At 34.3% G+C, this 18591-nt stretch overlaps 1 protein-coding gene across 3 annotated transcripts in view; it reads left to right on the plus strand.

The window, feature by feature from the left end:
* Positions 1-6452: 6452 nt before the first annotated feature.
* LOC120081226 (RING/U-box superfamily protein) overlaps positions 6453-18591 on the plus strand; it is a 38883-nt gene continuing 26744 nt past the window's right edge. For all 3 annotated transcript variants that reach the window (XM_039035934.2, XM_039035935.2, XM_039035933.2), the window contains exons 1-4: positions 6453-7181; positions 17755-17871; positions 17963-18158; positions 18306-18472. In XM_039035934.2, coding sequence (XP_038891862.2) covers positions 6691-7181; positions 17755-17871; positions 17963-18158; positions 18306-18472 — 971 coding nt within the window. In that variant the 5' untranslated portion in view covers positions 6453-6690. The remainder of the gene's footprint in view (positions 7182-17754; positions 17872-17962; positions 18159-18305; positions 18473-18591) is intronic.

The raw sequence follows: 18591 nt of genomic DNA on the forward strand, positions 1-18591 counted from the left end.
CAAGAGGCAAAGAGGTGTAGATGGAAAGATATAGACCTTTGAAGATAGACTTGTGGCAAAAAGTTATACCCAGGTTGAGGGAGTATACTATGAAGAAACTTTCTTACCTAGTGTTATGTCAAAGTCATCAGAATTATTTTGTCCATAGCCATATATTTTGACTATAAAACATGACAAATGGACATCAAGACTGCCTTTTTTAATGGTAATCTTGAATAGATTATCTACATGAATCAACCAGAAAGATTCATTGAGCAAGATCAAGAGCAAAAAGTTTGCAAGCTTAATCGATCCATTTATGAACTGAAACAAGCATCTCGATCTTGGAATATAAAATTTGATACTGATATCAAATCTTATGATTTTGGTCAGAATGTTGATGAGCCTTGTGTTTACAAGAAAATCATCAACAACTCAGTAGCTTTCCTCGTACTGTATGTGGATGATATCCTACTCATCGGGAATGATGTAGGTCTTCTGACTGATGTAAAGAAATGGTTAGCTGCTCAATTCCAAATGAAAGATTTGAGAGAGACGCAATTTGTTCTAGGGATCCAGATCATCAAGGATCGTAAGAACAAAAGGTTGACTCTGTCTTAAGCATCGTATATTAACAAGATGCTTGTCAGATATTCGATGCACAATTCCAAGAAAGGTTTATTATCTTTCAGGCATAGAATTGTATTATCTAAAGAGCGGTGCCCTAAGAATCTTCAAGAGGTTGAGGCAATGAGACGAATTTCCTATGCATTGGTTGTTGGTAGTTTAAAACCTATTATTTTTTGTTTTGTTGTTTTTCTTTTTTTATTTAAATGGAATTCAAAATATTCTAAAAGGCCAATTGCTCGGTTCCCGACAACGACGCCAATTTTTTTGGTGTAAAGTAGGTGTCATTAATTCTATCTACACAAAACAAATGAAATTTATAAAACTCTAACTACAACTAGAAATAACATATAGTAATAGGGGAAGTAAGAGGTCAATCCTAGGAGAACCGCAATTAATTGGCCTAAAAATAGACTAGTTGAATTCCAAAATGCAAAAGATTAAATGGGAGATTTCTTGTTTTAAGAACTAAAAACTAACCAAGCAAAAAGACAAGAATTGATATAGAAAATTTATTGATGAGAGAAATAAGGGCGAGATTGTGAGATAAGATTCAACAGAAATGGAATCTTGGGGATTTTATGTAACTAGGCAATTCTATCATTGACTTAATAAGAAATCATGCAATTAGATTATTCAATAGTTCATTAACAATAAGTTCCTAATGCCCTAATTAGCTAATTTCACAATTAACCCAAATCTAGGTCTTAATTGCTTCCTAAAGACATTTCACAATTAATCCCTAAATCGCATTAAACTCATGGGCTTTCTTAACTATTCCAATCTTGAAATCAAAAGATTGAAAATTCAAGATTGATTACATGAATATTCTGAATTAATAGCTTCTTTAAAGAAAAGAAGAAAAGAAGTCTACATTTTCTATCAAGACTACTAATTCTTGCAATTACAATTACAATTTTGTTATAGAACCATGTAATTTTTGCATACAAAAATTGATTAATCTTGAGTCCCCAATTCAATCTTAATCAAGTTTATTCTAAATCTCAGCAAGAAGATTCAAAAGAAAGTAATTACATGAAAGAAAATTCAAGAAAAGCCTAAAGAAAAATGCCTAATTACATAGTTCCCCAAGAAAAAGATTTACTACTCATGGAGGATGAAATTCTTTAAGCAATCCATTGATAGTTGCATATCGATACAAGTATGAGTACAAATCAACTTAATCTCACAGAAAATTTATAAGAATCACTCTTGGAAATCGAAGTATCTCTCTAAAGAAAATGGGTTTCTCTTCTTCTAAGTTTTCTCTCCAGAGAAAGATGGATTTTCTAAAAAAAAAAATGATCTCTCTATTCTGAACGATGTTTTGTTGTAGAACTGAACTCATTTATACCAGCAGCAAAGCGTCATGAGGCACGCAGACGAATCGCGTCAAAATTCGGAAAGAAGAATGAACGCATCGAGTTTTCTATTTCATACTCAATCCTCGATGCTCGATGGTCAATACTCGATGCTCGACTCTAGATGTCATTTACTTGATAGCTTTAACTTGATGAAAAATGAATAAGAAGAAACTTGATGACTCGATAGTTGATGGCTCAATGATATTTACTGGTACTCAATGGCTTGATCGACAGTCTTTATCCGATGGTATTTGACAGTATTCTGCTAAATACTCGATGGTCAATGATCCAACAACCTTACTCGATGCTCTCTTGGGTGTTTACTCGATTCTCTTCAATTTGTTGATTTTCTTGGTCATTTTTTTTTAATCTTTTTGGCATAATTTTCTTGTAATGACTCTAAAATGCTTCGGGGATCGTTTAATCCTACAAAATTATCTATTAAAGCAAATAATCAACACAATTTTGGGGGAATTAACATAGAAATTATACATCCTTTAAAAACCTAACAGTTCACATCCAAAGGAATGGAGGATTGCAACTGAAATTCGTGATTCAAAGGTACTTCAAAGGTTAGTGTTGAAACTCTATTTTTAGTTTATGAGCATGCTTAATTTGAAGCCAAAATTAATGAATTATAATGCTTAATGATCCTATTTTCTTCCGCTGCTTGTTTCTGTAATCCAACATGTACCACATTCGTCCTAATTGTTTCAATCCATATAATGACCTCTATGACTATATTGAATACAATTCCTGGAAATTTGATTTATATGTTTCAGGTACCTTAAATCCTTATGGGATTCTCATAGAAATATCATTATCAAGAGATCCATATAAGTATATCATGAATACATCTAGAAGATATATGTCCAGATTTTCATACACTAGCAGACCAATTAAATATCTTAATATAATTGCATCCACCACCGGAGAATATATGTCCTCACAACCAATATCAAGTCTTGAAAAATCTTATGCAACTAGTTTTGCTTTATATCTTATGACCTCATTATTTTCATTTATTTTCCTCACAAATGCCTATTTGTATCCGCACAGGTTTGACATCTTCTGATGTTTGAACTACTGTCCAAAAACCTGACATTTTGAATATGAGTTTAATTCTACCTCGATTGCTTCTTTCTACTGAAGCCAACATCAACATTCGTCAATAGATTTTGGTTCAGAATCCTCATTTATAGAAATAATATCAAGAGCAACATTATACGCAAAAATTTTGGTAATAACTACATTAGTTTGGTTTCATTTTTTTCTTGTCATGACATAGTTTATTGAAGTCTCGTTATTATCTTTAGGTATTTCACCTTCCTTATGAGTCATGTCATGAATTTCTTCATAAAGATTTATATCCTCAACCAAGTCTTCTTGACTATTAATTATTTTTCTTTTTCGAGGATTTTTATCTTTAGAACCCACTGGTCTATCACACTTCTGACGTGTTCTAGACTTATTAGTGACAACTTGCTGTGTTGAGATATCAATTTTCGATGGAACATTTGCAGCTGGTATATGTGATTTAGTTACTTTCTTTGCATCTTCAAATGCATCTGGTAATTGATTTGCTATATTGTGCAAATGAATTATCTTTTGAACTTCAAGTTCACGTGGATCTGTATGGGGATCGAAATGAAACAATAACGGCGCATTCCATGCAATTTCTTTTTTCCAACTTTTTATTGCCTCCCCCTAACGTTGGAAAATTTGTCTCATTAAAATGACAATAAGCAAATCGTGCAGTAAATACATCATCCATCAGGGGTTCAAGATATTTAATAATTGATGGGAAATCATATTTAATATATATTCCTAACCTCCTTTCAGGACTCATCTTAAATGCATTGTGGTGGAGCAATTGGAACATATACTGCACATACAAAAATTCTCAGATGGAAAATATTTGGCTCATGGTCATAAGCTAATTGTAATGTCGAGTACTTATGATAAGTTATTGGCCTAATGCGTATAAGTGACACTGCATGCAAAATAGCATGTCCTCATATAGATGTAGGAAGCTTAGCTCTCATAAACAATAATCTAGCAATTAACTACAAATGTTTTTATGAATGATTCTGCTAAACCATTTTGTGTATGAACATAAGCTATAAGATGTTCAACACTTAATCTAATTGACATACAATAATTATCAAAAGCTTGTGATGAAAATTCACCGGTATTATCAAGACAAATGGTCTTAATTGTATAATTAGAAAATTGTGCTCTTAACTTAATTATTTGAGCAAGTAATCTTGCAAATGCAAGATTTCGACTTGATAATAAGCACACGTATGACCATCTATTGGATGCAATTATTAATACCATAAACTACTAAATGGTTCACTTGGTGGGTTAATAGGTCCACATATATTATCATGAATTTGTTTTTAAAATGCAGGTGATTCCATTCCCACTTTGGATGGTGATGGTTTAATTGTTAATTTGCTTTGAGAGCAAGCATGACATGATAATTCATTAGATTGAAGAATCTCTTGGCTCTTCAATGGATGTCCATTTGAATTCTCAATAATTCTCCTCATCATTATAGATCTTAGATGACCTAATCTATCATATTGTAAATATGTATTAATTCATGAACTTCACGTTCATTGTTGCAGATATTTCGATTACTTGTATATGAGTATAATATAATCTAGAAGATAAAAAAGGCATCTCTTCTGATAAACGTAGATATGATATAAAAGATACTCCATATTATTCTTTCTATCAGTCTTAATATGATAACCATTGCAACGTATATCTTTAAAACCAAGTAGATTTCTCTTTGATTGATTAGAAAATAATATATTGTCAATTGTAAATTGTGTTCCTCTAGAAAAAAAAATGATATTTGCTTTTCCAAAGCCTTCAATCAGGTTTGTAGAATCTGATATTGTTGTCTTTTGCTTCCAGCATCGTCAGTTTGGAAAAATATTTTATATTTGTAAGTATTGTATGTGTAGTTGCACTATCTGCCAGACATACATCTTCTTTATTTATTTTTTAGTCACCCAACATATGAAAATGATCCAGATTTCTTTGTTAAAAGAAAATAATTATAATAAGAAAAATAACATTCGAAATATACAAAGGTTAACATCTACTAAAAGGGAAAAAAACATGGAAATGAATAAAAAACCAACATTAGGTCTAGATATTTTCAAAGTCAAAGGAAACACTGATGTTCCATCAATTTTATCGATTTTCTCTTCAGAAAATTCGAAGAAGTCTGCCACATCCAAATTTATCATATGGGATGGGTCAAATATGTCATTATTTTAGTATGCAAAATTTACTTCCACATTTTTTTCCTTTTTCCTTCAGAGATGCTTGATAGAGATCAACTAAGTATTTTGACGTACGACAGGTACTTGACCAATACCCAATCATTCCGCATCAAAAGCATTTATTTTCAACAATTTTTAAACTCTTATCTTGTGGAGTTTTTCCTTTGTGATCATCCTTTTGTGTGGTTCTTTTAAAATTTTAATTATTAGAATGACCACCCTGAAAATAATAATTATTTCTTCTTCTGCCACGATCACAAACTCGACCACGACCACAACCTCGACAAACGATTATTATTAAAATCCATAACATTCATTTTAGGGAATGGTGTTGTTCCAGTTGGTCGAGATTCATGATTTTTCACCCACGATTATTAAAATTTACAACATTCACTTTAGGGAATGTTGTTGCTCTAGTTGGCTTCAAATGAGTACAAAATACTTTAAAAATATTTCTCTCGATATTACTACTACAAAAACATATCTGAAATGTAGAAAAATGTCTTCTCAACATATTGATTTAAAATTTTAGAGCCTCAAGTGCATTCATTTACACGACGAGGTTTAAGAAGAAAAATTGTTTTCTAATGATCACATTTTTATGACATCCAAGTGTATTTTGGCATCAAACACTAATAATAAATAATTATTACCATGAATATCAAATGCTACAAATTCTAATTTTATAATATTTTTCATAGTAACATTATTACAAAATATTATATTTATATTAGAAATTCAATATATATCAAATATGTAAAACAACATTTAATTTATTAATTATAATAAATATGGAAAAATCGATATACCTGTAGGACTTACCTTTAGCGGAAAGAACAACAGAAGCACACGTTGATAACGTGTTGTGAACTTGAGAAGCACAACCGAAACACGGATATTAATAAAATATAATATAAATATATGGAATAAATTAATATTAAAATAAATTAAACCAAAATATATAAAATAAAATAAATAAAATAACAAATTATGATTTCTCTTCTTTCTTCAAATTTTTTGGAATTTGTGTGTCTTTCAAAACGCACCAAAAGTCCAATTTGAGGAATAGGGAGTGGACTACATAGTGTAACGTTGAGACACATTGTCAATAAATATTAAACATAATCATCTAATGGTATCTATTATCCTTTAATATTTATAATAGATACGTAATTTTCTCGAATTTATGTAAAACACTTTCTAAAGAAGAGTCAAAATTCCATCCATTTGTTAAAAAAACTCCCCTGATTGAAGAGAAAGGCGACAAAGTTCCATTGATAGCCATTTGGAAAAAGCTTGAATTTCATAGTTCAGCGCCGACTTTGAAAAGCTTTCTTCAATCCATCGAAAAATCCTGTATGAAGTTTCGGATTGAAGAAGGAATTCTCAAATTCTGGTGCAAAATTACAGTATGATTCATGGTTCCAATCATCATAATGCAGCAACAATCTTCTTCTGCAGTTTCCCCTCACCATATCACTCCTCCGCCTTCCTCTCTTAGGTCACCATCATCCACACCTCCCGCCGCCCACTCGCCACTGCCTCTCTCTTCTCTCACCACTCACGTCTCCAATTCCCACCGGGAGCCGCTGCCTCCTCCCCCATCCGACCATGTTGCCGGACCAGTGTTGCAATCCGCCGGTGATTCTGCTGTAACCATGGCTTGCCCTCTGGCCAGGGTTCGCTTGTCTGATATTGCCCCTTACGACGGCGCGCCTGGAGGCTCTTATGTGAGGGCGGTTGAGGCTTTGTCCGGATCTTTGACGAGGTATAATGCGGCTGTGATTGAATTGGAGAATGAAGCTGCTGCTCTCACTCGTTGCGGGCTTGAAGCGGCTAGGTTGTTTTTCAAGAGTAGGGCGCAGGGTGGTGGAAAGGGGCGAGGTGTTTATACGTATAGAGCTGGAAGGTGGTTTGTTTGTACTCTCTTTTTACTATATTAATTGATTAGTTCTCATTTTTAAGCCAGTGATATCTCGATACTTCCTGTGATCTACCTTCAAGGAACTGTTTGTGGAACTAGGAAAATATTCGTGCTGATTTATGCAGCTTTACATGAGCTCAAATAGACTGATTAGTCAACTAGTTTACTGTAATTAAAGGGAAAGTTCTTAACAAAGTGGCTAGCTGGTTGTGGCTTCCATCAGCTGGATTCTAGCTTGAGATTAATTTGAACAAAGAAAAATCAATTTTGTTACATCTCCCTTGAATTGCACACTTTACATAGAGTGAAATTGGCAATCTTGCCAAATATTAATGATAGGGTTCGAAAGAGAAGCCCGTTTCATGCTTTATCTCCAAATTGGTATGTGATGTGCTATGCGAAAGATTAGTCTCACTCACTTATTCTTATCATGCTCCTTTGCCTACAACGACTAGTCCATCTTGCAAAAAGTATCCTATTCATGCGGGCAGTGCCATCGACATAACTTTTATTTTTTGAGGTTATGGTTTGAAGGAAACCATGTATCTTCAAGATTTAGGAGAGGTAAGAATATTTGCATCAAGGATAATAAGAAAATAAAAGACACCACTTTCTGGAAAGAAAGAATTAAATGGGCAAGGAAAATTCTAACTTGCTGTCTTGGGCAATAAATTATTTAACAAACTTCCAGCTGAGGTATGATCAATCTTCCTCTTACATGTCAGGTTGCAGGTTGAAGTCTTTCCTACATTTTGGACTCTGACACTTGATATTGGGCATCCATCTTTTTGAACAATTCTGTCCTTTGAAAGAGAAGTTCCTGTTGCCCTTTGAGATTGGCTCCATTGAGTCTTAATGGGTCTACTCCTTGCTCCATGCTAGCTTCAATACCATTTGGTATGCTCCTTTAGTCTTTAGATACTTCGAGGGATCTACCTTGAAGAAAATGTTTATTGAACCATTCAGCTTCTCACAAGATTAAATAAATTTATTAACCTACTTACAATGATAAATCCAGGAGAAAAACTTAAAAAATTGGTTAGTTGATTTGTGACTTTCTGCTGTTGGGTTCTAGCTTGATAAATTCAATTAATTTGAAGAAAAGGAAAACATAGACATATCAATATCAAAGTACTTCTTTCCTAACTATCGTCCCTTCCCTAACAAGTGGATCCCAAATTGAGGAATCAATGGCACCTTTAGGAATCCGTGGAAGGCAATTGCATTTGGTTCTAGGAGATCTCTAGTTTTGTGAGGTTCTCAATCAAGGATGGTTTGTCTATTTGTCTATAGGAGGGTTATTTGTTAGAGGATAGCCCCTTTGCCATCTTTATCCCCATCTCTATCAATTGTGCAATTTTGGTTTAGAGAATTACTTCTATCCTTGCTTTTTTAGAGAATTACTTCTATCCTTGCTTTTTTAGAGAATTACGTTTCATTCATTTTTGGTTTTCGTTGCCTTTGTCTTGCTGCAAGTTTTTGGATATCACTTTGATCTATGGTGGCTAAATTTTGTCCCAACCTGAGGGTTTGGGATCTTCGTTTTTGGTCTTCTAATCCTTTTGGGGAGTTAACACCATTGATCGTATCCATGGGTCATCTTCTGTTTTACTGGGCCTTAATGGTGCAGCTTGTGTGCGATGGATTTGGAAAGTTGTGGATAGTTTATACATTTTTTTAGAGGCGTTTAGTTGGTGCATGTAAGGCTTTGTTGGAAGAGATCTTATTCTATCCTCCATTTTGAGATAGAGGCATTACTTTTTGGCATGCGGGCTTCTTTGTGATTTATGGCATATCTGACTTGAGAGGGAAAGAACAGTTTTTAGTGATGTGGAGAGCTATTGGAAGGAGGTTTGGGTTATGGCTAGGTTCAATGCCTCCCATCAAGTCTCGGTTACTAATGATTTTTGTGATAAACCTTTCTCTCTCATTATTTTGAATTGGAGTCCATTTTTGTAATTATTTAAGCTGGTTTGATAAACCATTTGGTGTTTGAAAAGTTTGCTTGTTTTCTTACAGCTTATTTACCATGATTTTCATCTTTCCTAACTGAGCACCTAGCCAAATTCCAAAAACATAAACAAGTTTTTTTGTTTTTAGTTTTCAAAACTTGGCTTAATTTTTTAAAATACTCCTGGAAAGGAGATTACAAAACAAATGAATCAATAGGTGAAAGTGATATTTTTAAACTTCATTTTGAAAAACAAAATGATTATTGAAGGGCTTTTGGTGTGTGAGCTTTTCTATTTTGTTCTCGACTCACTCTTTCTTGAGCTTTTTTTTTTTAAAATTTTTTTTTATTGTGTATGTGTATCCTTTCGTTTCACCTCAATAAAACTTAAAATTATGATGTCTGCTTGCCATGATATTAAGTATCCTATGAGTTTTTCAACCGAATAAACCCTAATTTAATAGGGTCAGACAGTTGTCTATTGATATTAGACTATTAGTTGTAATGGGCTTAACTCATTGAGACACTCATGATTATTAAGAACATAAAAGTTCAAGTTTTGTTTGTTTGTTTTTGTTTTTGTTTTTTTTTTTTTGGAATGGAAACAAGACTTCGTCGTTGATATAATGAAAAGAGTCAAAAGCTCCAAGTACAATGAAATAAATAAAGAAAGAATACAATATAGAAATCGGAATAACAAGAACAAATAGGGAAAGACTAATCCTTGAAATCAAAAGAAACTAATATACAAGCACCTAAAGAACAAAAATTCCAAAACCAGCAGAATAGTTGGCAAAGAACGAAGCTTGAGCCAAGAGTGACGAAGAATTTTGAAAGCAGATGAAAGCGGATGATGCTTGAAACTGAAAGCATAACCAAAATGACTAGAAAAATGCCAACGTAGGAGCCTTCTCTTAAACAAAGCCAGACATAGTTCTTAAACAACCATGGACAAAAGACTTGGGAAGAAAAGCCGCAAAAGGTTTTGACAAGCATTACTAGTATAAGTCCCTTAGAAAGCACAACCAACCGGACCTTCCAATTTGAAATTTCTGATAGACACATTGAGACCACTCGAACTCGACTTTAACTAGAGAATAAAACGTGAAACGGCAACCAAAACCATATTAAATTCCTTCAAAACAACGGATAAACACCAACCATCTGGAGATGCCACCAAACCTCTTGTGAACTATGGCAAGATCTTTAATGAAGACTAAACTAAATAACAGCCTAAAAAAAAGCACAATCATCTAAAAACAAAGCTTAACCAAGAACGATACCACAAGCATCAATTATTGAATGCAAATGCTGTGAAGTTACACTCTTATCAAGAGGAGTAAATAAAGGAACTTCAACCTTACCAATCGAATGAGCTTTCATTTATTGAAATAATTGACAAATATCGTTACCAAACCCATCAACTGTCTCTTCTTCATCTCGTAATTCCTCTGTTTTAGATTTTTCAAGCTCTTCACTGTTAACACTTGCTAATGAATCCCCATCCAATTCCCCATCTGAGTCATGTTTTTTGTGACGATAGTTTCTTGGAATACTAGTTGGGAGTCCTCTCACAAAATTTATGTTTTAGCTAGGGATTTTAAAATCCGAATGAGAAAACGAAAGATGAGTTGAAGAAGAGTTGTCAAACCTTTCCGGAGCCCTGGGAGTTGAACTTTGACACAACATTCCTCAAGTAGAACCGAGTTCACAATCGTAGACCAAGAGTTTAGGAGCGAAGTCTTTTTTCCGACAAAATGCTTGGGAAATGGCTTGAGCAAGTTTGAATGCTTCTTTGGTTTCAACAGTTGAGAGTCATGCACTGGGGGAGAAGAATCAAAATTACTTTTGCAGTGGAATAGGGAAGAAGGGACTACTGATTGAAGAGGGTCGTCGTCACTTGAAATTCTAGGAGAGAGACTATTAGTGCAAGCATTTACTTTTTTTTTTCATTGAAGAAGGAACCAGTAGCTTTATCCTTTAAAAGTGAGACTTCATTGGTTGGGGCAACGAACGAATTTGAAACAACTTCAGGCATGGGGCTGAAGTTCTTGGAAAGTGAAAGGCTGAGACAACAACATTCTTGGGGAAAAAACCATTTGAAAATCTTTTGAAGGGATATCAAGGGTCTTTTTTTGGCAAACGACTGTATCCCCAACGACCTTCTCACTCTTCAACAAATAATGCTTTGCGTTCACATCAGACTTAGAAGAATTCCCGATTGTCTTCTTTAATGGCAATGAAATGGAATTTGCTTCAAGTGAAACCAATTGACTAACTTCCGTCGACTTTTGCAACGAGAAATTTCCCCCTTTTATGTTGGAACTAATGGATTTCTTGAATAATTTAAGGATAGCCAAGATGGTAATAGAAAATCCAAATCAGGATCTAAAGATTCAAACTCTAATCCTTCATCCTATAAACTTGATTCAATCGGACTTAATCTATTGGGTTAGAAAAATCCTTAACAAATAAGTCACCTTTCACCCTTGAGGGAGGATCAATTAATTCAATGTCTCCAAAATTCAGAAAAATAGATCTATGCTTCTCGTCCGCAATTTCTATGGTTGATGGCATGAAAGCACATAATTTTTTTTTAACTTGAATCTTAGCTTCAAAAATGTTAAGAAGGTTCAAAGTATCTATTGCAATATCTTCCAGACCTCCAAAATAGGCTCCAATAGCTTCAAAAGTTTGCCTACACCAATAGTCTAATTGGAGATCCTTGATTGAGATCCATTCCCCGTAAACTTTCGAATAGGATGGCCAGCTATGCGCAAACTTGTTCCACTTATCAAACTCAGATGAACGAACCACAAATCTGCCATTTGCCCGATTCCTCAATCAATTCCTCAAGAGTTCCTTGGTCCAATTTTAGTGAGGCATTTTCCGCAAACAGAGGATTGACAATGACATCAGATTGAACGTAATCTTGTAATGTTTTAGCTATTTTCAACCCGTCATTGCTCAAACAATCTGGAAACTATCCACAAATTGCTAAAATCTTCTTGAAAAACGTTGAAGTTCTTTAGCACCCAATAATGGATCTTACATTGTTTATCGGATACTAAAACAGGGCCTTGCTTCATACGTGGAAATGCTGCTGATTCCATGTTCTGTTTCTTTGACGGGAAAACAGAGCTTTGTTGAACATTCGAAGTCTTCATAATATCCACATAGTATTCTCCGTGGTTTGGCAAAACAATATTTGTTGACTCCCTTCTCGGAATAAAAGGCTTCGTAGAAGCTTCAGAATTTTTTTGAAATTCCAGGAGCATTATTGCAAAAGAATACCATCCTTGCATCGATTCTCCGGAAGGAATATGAATAAAATATCTACCCCAAAAGATGGCCAAACAACGCATCTCATAATCCATCTTGAGGAGCTGTGGAACTTAGACAGAACTTAGACAATCTTCTAGCACCGAACCATCACAATTGTTCCTCACAAAGAAGCGTGAAGCAGAACCCTTGATCATATCTAAAATATTTTCCACAAACCAACTGAGCTGAGATTTCGAAAGGAGAAGGAGCTTGTTGATTTCCAAGCCTTCCACGTAAAAAGAACCAGAATTGTGCCAAATGCACAAATAGAACCCATTCACTTTACAACTTTTCACATCCATACTTTAGAGAAGAATGTTTGACAAGAAAGATGATCAGGTAGAAATGAAGCTGACCGGAGCTACTGATCAGAGGAGGAGAAGAGAAGGGAGAGGGGAGAGAGGAGAGAGCATACTTGCCTATTTTCTTTCCACCCTTTTTTTCCCCTCTTTTGGTGGTTACTTCAAGTTTTGTTTTAGTCCCTAAAATTTCACACTTGATCTATTTTGGTTGGTATACTTTCAAATATTTTGTTTTGGTTCTCAGAATTTAAGAAAAATCTCCTTTTTCTTTGTCAATAAATTTTCATATCGCATTTATAAAAAAAATATAAGACATCATTTTCAATAGCTAATGTGAAATTCCTACTTAGAAGTTGCTTGATTACAGTAAATTTTATCATTTTGTTAGGATGGTAGAATGATTCAGAGGGGTTTCCTTTCCTATAATTCTCTTTTTCTTGTTTTGTGTGACCTCACTTCCCCCTAGATTCCCTCTTCATTCCTTGCTTTGGAAAGTGAAAATCCCAAAAAAAAAAAAAAAAAATCAAATTCTTTGCTTGGGAATGTTCACACTTTGGACCATTTTTAGAGGCACTCATCCTTTTTTGTTGGGGCCACATTGGTGCATTCTCCACGGAAGTGCAGACGAGGCTCCCAATCATGATGTTTGGGGATACCTGTTTGCTTCTCTAATTCTTGATTACTTTTTTTGGAGTTGTTTAGGGTTTCTTTGGCTCACAGTAGATACTGTTGTTCTATGATTCATGAGATTCTTTTGCCTCTACCTTTTTCAAGATAAAAGGGCAAATCCTTTCGAGTTTTTTTTTTTCTTTTCTTTTTTGTGGTTTTTAGGGCATATGGCTTTAGAGGAATGGAGAAATCAAGCTATCTATCATCCCTTGCTAGGTTTAATGCTTCTTCTTGGACTTCAATAACTATAGAATTTTGTAGTAACTCGCTAGGCCCCAAATTTGCTTCTTTTGTTAAAGCTTGTGGTCTAAAGTTCCGGGCAATTCCTTCTAGTTATTTGGGAGCTACGGTTTAAGGGTGTTTGCCTTGTTTGTTTAGAGTTATTTGCATTTTTAGGAATTGTTCGAGGTGTTTGAGTTTTTTTAAGTCCCATTTGCATTGGGGTCTCATCTCACTCTCATAAGGGGTTTTTTCAGAGATTTTTGATCATTTGTGTTATTTTTTTTTTTGGTTTGTCGTTTCTCTGTGTTTCGCCTGGTTTGTCTTGGTTGGGTGTGTCCCTTAGTTTCTTTAGGGACTCTCTCTAAGTTTGTTGAAGGTTTTCTCCTTTTTGGGCTGTGTTATTCATTAGTTTTGTTGTCTCCTATTTTGTCTTCTATTTGGAGATATTTTGTTTTGGAGCAGTAGTCTCTTTTCATTATATCAATGAAATTTTGTTTCTGTTTTCAAAAAATAATTACTCGCTAGGCCTTATTGGTTATCCTTATGGATTAAGGTCCTTTATTGTATAGTTAGGATTTGGCTTCTTAGTTCGGACTTTTTTAGTGTGCCCTTCTTGTTTTCTTTTATATTTCTCCCTGAAAGCTAAAGGGTCGAATGCTTGTCATAGATTGTAAGTTAAGAATTTGAATGGGTTGAATTGGCTTTTCAACCTATAATGGGAAGTTTTACTACTGTACTTTTGTCATAGATGATAAGTAAAAATATTACATTTAAAAATATTCTGACTCATGTGGTGAAGCTATATTCGAAACCAGTGTAGAGTTCAGCATAGGTATGTAGGATACCACCTAACAACATGCAGGATACCACCTAACAAGAATATTTAAAGAAATTCAAAGAGCACCAAGATAGTCATGAGGTGAGTACTGGCAAAACCTGTGGTGCATGGGATGCTCATTCATGAGAATGTGCTTATGGTCTAGAAGCTTGTAGTCAAGGTGCTCATTGCTACTAAAGAATAGTTGTATTTTTATTTCATTAGTAACAAACGGAACTTTTCATTGAAGAAATAAAAAGAGTTTAATGTTCAAAAGTTACAAACCCCACAAGAAAGTGACGAAATAAAATGACACAAAAAAAAAATAATAATAAAAGCATTCAAATTTAAACAGTGTCTTGTAAACAATATTTTAAGCTTACAATCCAGCAGAATTCAAAACGATATAATCAATAAAAATTCTTTCTTTCAAGAACTCCTTTTCCTTTTCATCCATAATTCTAAAAGACCTTTGACCCTTCCTTTTGTATTTGTTTCTTTGTACTTTGAGCTTTTGGTTTTTTTTATTATATCAATGAAAAAGTTTAGTTTCCATTTTTTTCAAGAAAAAAGGAAAAGAAAAAAGAGGTTTGACCCATGAATCCATAATGAGCTTGGTTTAGGAGACAATGGATCCCAATAAGAAGCTGTGGAACAATATTCTTAAGAACTTTGGAAAACACCCTTGAAACGTTAAATATAGAAAGCAACTTGAACCAGCATCTTGAAGAATATGAGCTGCCAAAGATTTTAAACATGGTTAATGTGATTAAGGTCTTTCCCATTTGCATAACATAGAGGGCAAAACTGAAGGCGTAAGAAAGCAGGGAGTTTCCTTTGAAGAACTTCTGAAGTATTAATGATGCCAAAGAACATAATCCAAATGAGAATGTAGATTCTCTTGGGACTTTAGTTTTCCAAATAACCTTATAAATCTCATTATTTGACAGAGCAGAAGATGCTGCCAACTGTCTTGATAGAATTCACAGTAAACATGCCTGAAGAATTTGAAATGATAAATCCATTTTCTTGAGTCTTCGAGTGAACCAATCTTAGTAGTAGTGATGTAAGAAGAATAGGGGTTAATTAGGTAATTAGGTAATATTTTTGGTTAATTCCCTTTTTACCCCCACTTGTAATAAAACTCTATAAATAGGAACCTTCCCCTCTTGTATCAAACACATTATTCATTCTAATAAAAGATCAACAATCTTGATTCTTGGAGAGAATTCTCCTTTTATCTCCTTTAGGCTACATCAATTGGTATCAGAGCGACCGTCTGGGCCAAGATTGACTGCGGCCAGTGGAAGACCGGGAAACTCTTGGCGACGTTGATCACAAGAGGGAGCTTCGTGAGTTGTGCTCGTTGCCAAACAACACACATCTAATTAGGGGGAACCCTTGAAATTCCAGGAAAGAAAGAAGAAACCAAAGGTTTTTCAAGATTTTGCAAGAATGGACTATTACCGGCCAAAAGAGGTGTCCAAGAAAAAATACAACAATTACCGGCCAAAGAAGGCGTCCAAGAAAAAATACAACAATTGGTATGGGCAAGAAAATCAAATTTACTTAAAAAAAGAGTGTTGGAATTCTGACTAAAGTGATTTCGAAGAAGAATTTCAACATACTAATTTTTCCCATGCTCGATTTTCTCAAAGAACCTAGCATTATCCACATTGGAAATTTGATTCTAGTAATTCCGATGATGTATCAAGAGCAGTTTGGGATGAAATAAGAAGGCGACAATATCGGAAAAGGACCCAAAGATCCAATCAAACCCATTTTTCAAGATATCAACGTAAAGATTGGGAGTTAGATGAATTAAAGAATCATCAAGAATAGATTTTTTTACAGCCCAAGAAAAACGTTCAAGACTCAAAATTACTCTTTTGGTTATGAAACACGATCAAGAAAGGTTGATTCAAGAGAATTAATGGATGAGTTCTATACCCATCATGAGATTAAAACATATTCAAGAATCCAACAAAATGACTACTTAGATCATATAGCATAGGACATTGGAGGAAATAAAGAAAACAACAAAAGAAATCCAACGTTCATTGGAGAAAATGACTCAATATATTGATCAACTATCAATTCATTTACAAGAGTTCAAGAACGGATTGATTTCATATACCAAAGAAAAAACAAAAGAATCATGATTGGAAAATGTTCAAATAAAAAATCTTGAAGATAAAATTGAAGAAAAACAAGAATTTGAAGATGTTGATTTGGAAATAGTTTCAAATGAAGAAGAAAAAACCAATCAAGAAGATGAAAAAGAGGTATGAAACACCGAGCAAAAATCAAACAAGAACAATGACACACTGATTGCGGTGAAAATGGATCACCAAACTGTCAAAGAACTTGAAGCGAATGATAAAGAAAACATGATTCTTGAACGATTTTCCTTGGAAGGTGATTTTTTAGTGATTGGTCCTTTGAATACGGTTTTGATTGAGCTTGAAGGAAATATATTTTTTGGGTTTATGGCCGATGGAGAAGTTCATCTTTTGGTGGCAACATTGAATTTTTTGTCTCGAATTTATCCCTTTGATCATAATATTTTTGTTCACAATGTAGGAGGTTGGTTTGGTCATACTCCGTTGAACAAGTTTATTTTGTTCCTTGTTTTCTTCATAAATTTTTTCTTTTTAAAACTCAAGGACGAGTTTTCTTTTTGGAGGGATAAAATGATGTAATAAGAATAGGGGTTAATTGGGTAATTAGGTAATATTCTTGGTTAATTCCCTTTTTGCCCCCACTTGTAATAAAACTCTATAAATAGGAACCTTCCCCTCTTGTATCAAACACATTATTGATTATAATAAAAGATCAACAATCTTGATTCCTTGAGAGAATTCTCCTTTTATCTCCTTTAGGCTACATTAAGTAGAAAGAATTCCTGGCAAAGATTGCAATGCAATTATATCATCATCTTTTAATAACCTTCTAAAAAGATCATGAGATGTGGAGCATCTCAATAATCTGAAACCGATCTATTAGATGACAAGAAGTTGAGGAAAGCCTAGCTTTAAGGTAGAATCACCCATCCAAGTATCTTGCCAAAATAATTTTCTTTGCCATTTTCCAACTTAAAATGTTCAAAGGATTCCATGCCCTCAAGAATATGAGAGTTTTGGTGATTTTGCTTTGATAGTTATTTTGGTTTCTTGTATTGCAATTTGTGTGATGGAGGTCTCGCTCTTTTGTGATAGATTGTTGTTAGTTATTCTATGCATGTTAAATTATATTTTGATATTTTTGTTACAGAGCGGTGGAAGATTGGGATTCTTGTCCTCCATGTATGGCTGATATTTTTAGATGCATGGGTAAAGCATCTCGGGCTGCCTTATGCGCAATAGCTAGGCATCTTCGTTTGAGAAGCGAGTAAGAATGCTGTGGACAGTCATGTTTACTTTTGGTTTTAGCTATGTTGGACTTATGTACCTATCTATACAAACAAATCAATACTTTGCAGTGTTTTCAATAATTTGCTCGATGACACTCCACTTCCTGCTACTGATGTATCCTCATCAGTGCTGGTTGCAATGCACTTGCATAACAGCTCTTTGCACAATTGCAAGGGCTCTGTTGGAGGAGGAAAGTCAGCAATGAATGTTGAAGTTGAGAAGGGGTTATTGACATTGTTTTCCTCGGACAATCCTGGTTTACAGGTTTACTTCAATGACCTTGATAACTCCATCTTTTTTAGATATTGACGTTCAAAGTTAATGTCTAACACTGTAAATATATTGCATTAAAGCTTTATGGTATTGTCTAGAGCCTTCTTAATGACATATACATTATCTTTCTCACGGCAGGTTTGTGATCCCAATGGTCGCTGGTACCTAGCAGACGCTATGTTGGCTCCGGCAGATCTGTTACTAATTACGGGCAAGGCACTTAGCCATGCGACAGCTGGCCTTCGGCCTGCTGCATCATATAGATCTGCTCCTGATCATTCCTTGGGCTCAAATTATGTTGGGAGGTATATAATTTCGTAGAAGTTCATACATTTATATTTTTCATATTCTAGTATAATCTATTCTGCATGAGCAAACCCTTTTTATTGTTGCTTGGATTGAATTACTTTGTTCAGCGTTGTGG

This window comes from Benincasa hispida, chromosome 7 (assembly GCF_027475165.1).
Source record: "Benincasa hispida cultivar pf3 chromosome 7, pf3_genome.v1.1, whole genome shotgun sequence".
Lineage (NCBI taxonomy): Eukaryota > Viridiplantae > Streptophyta > Magnoliopsida > Cucurbitales > Cucurbitaceae > Benincasa > Benincasa hispida.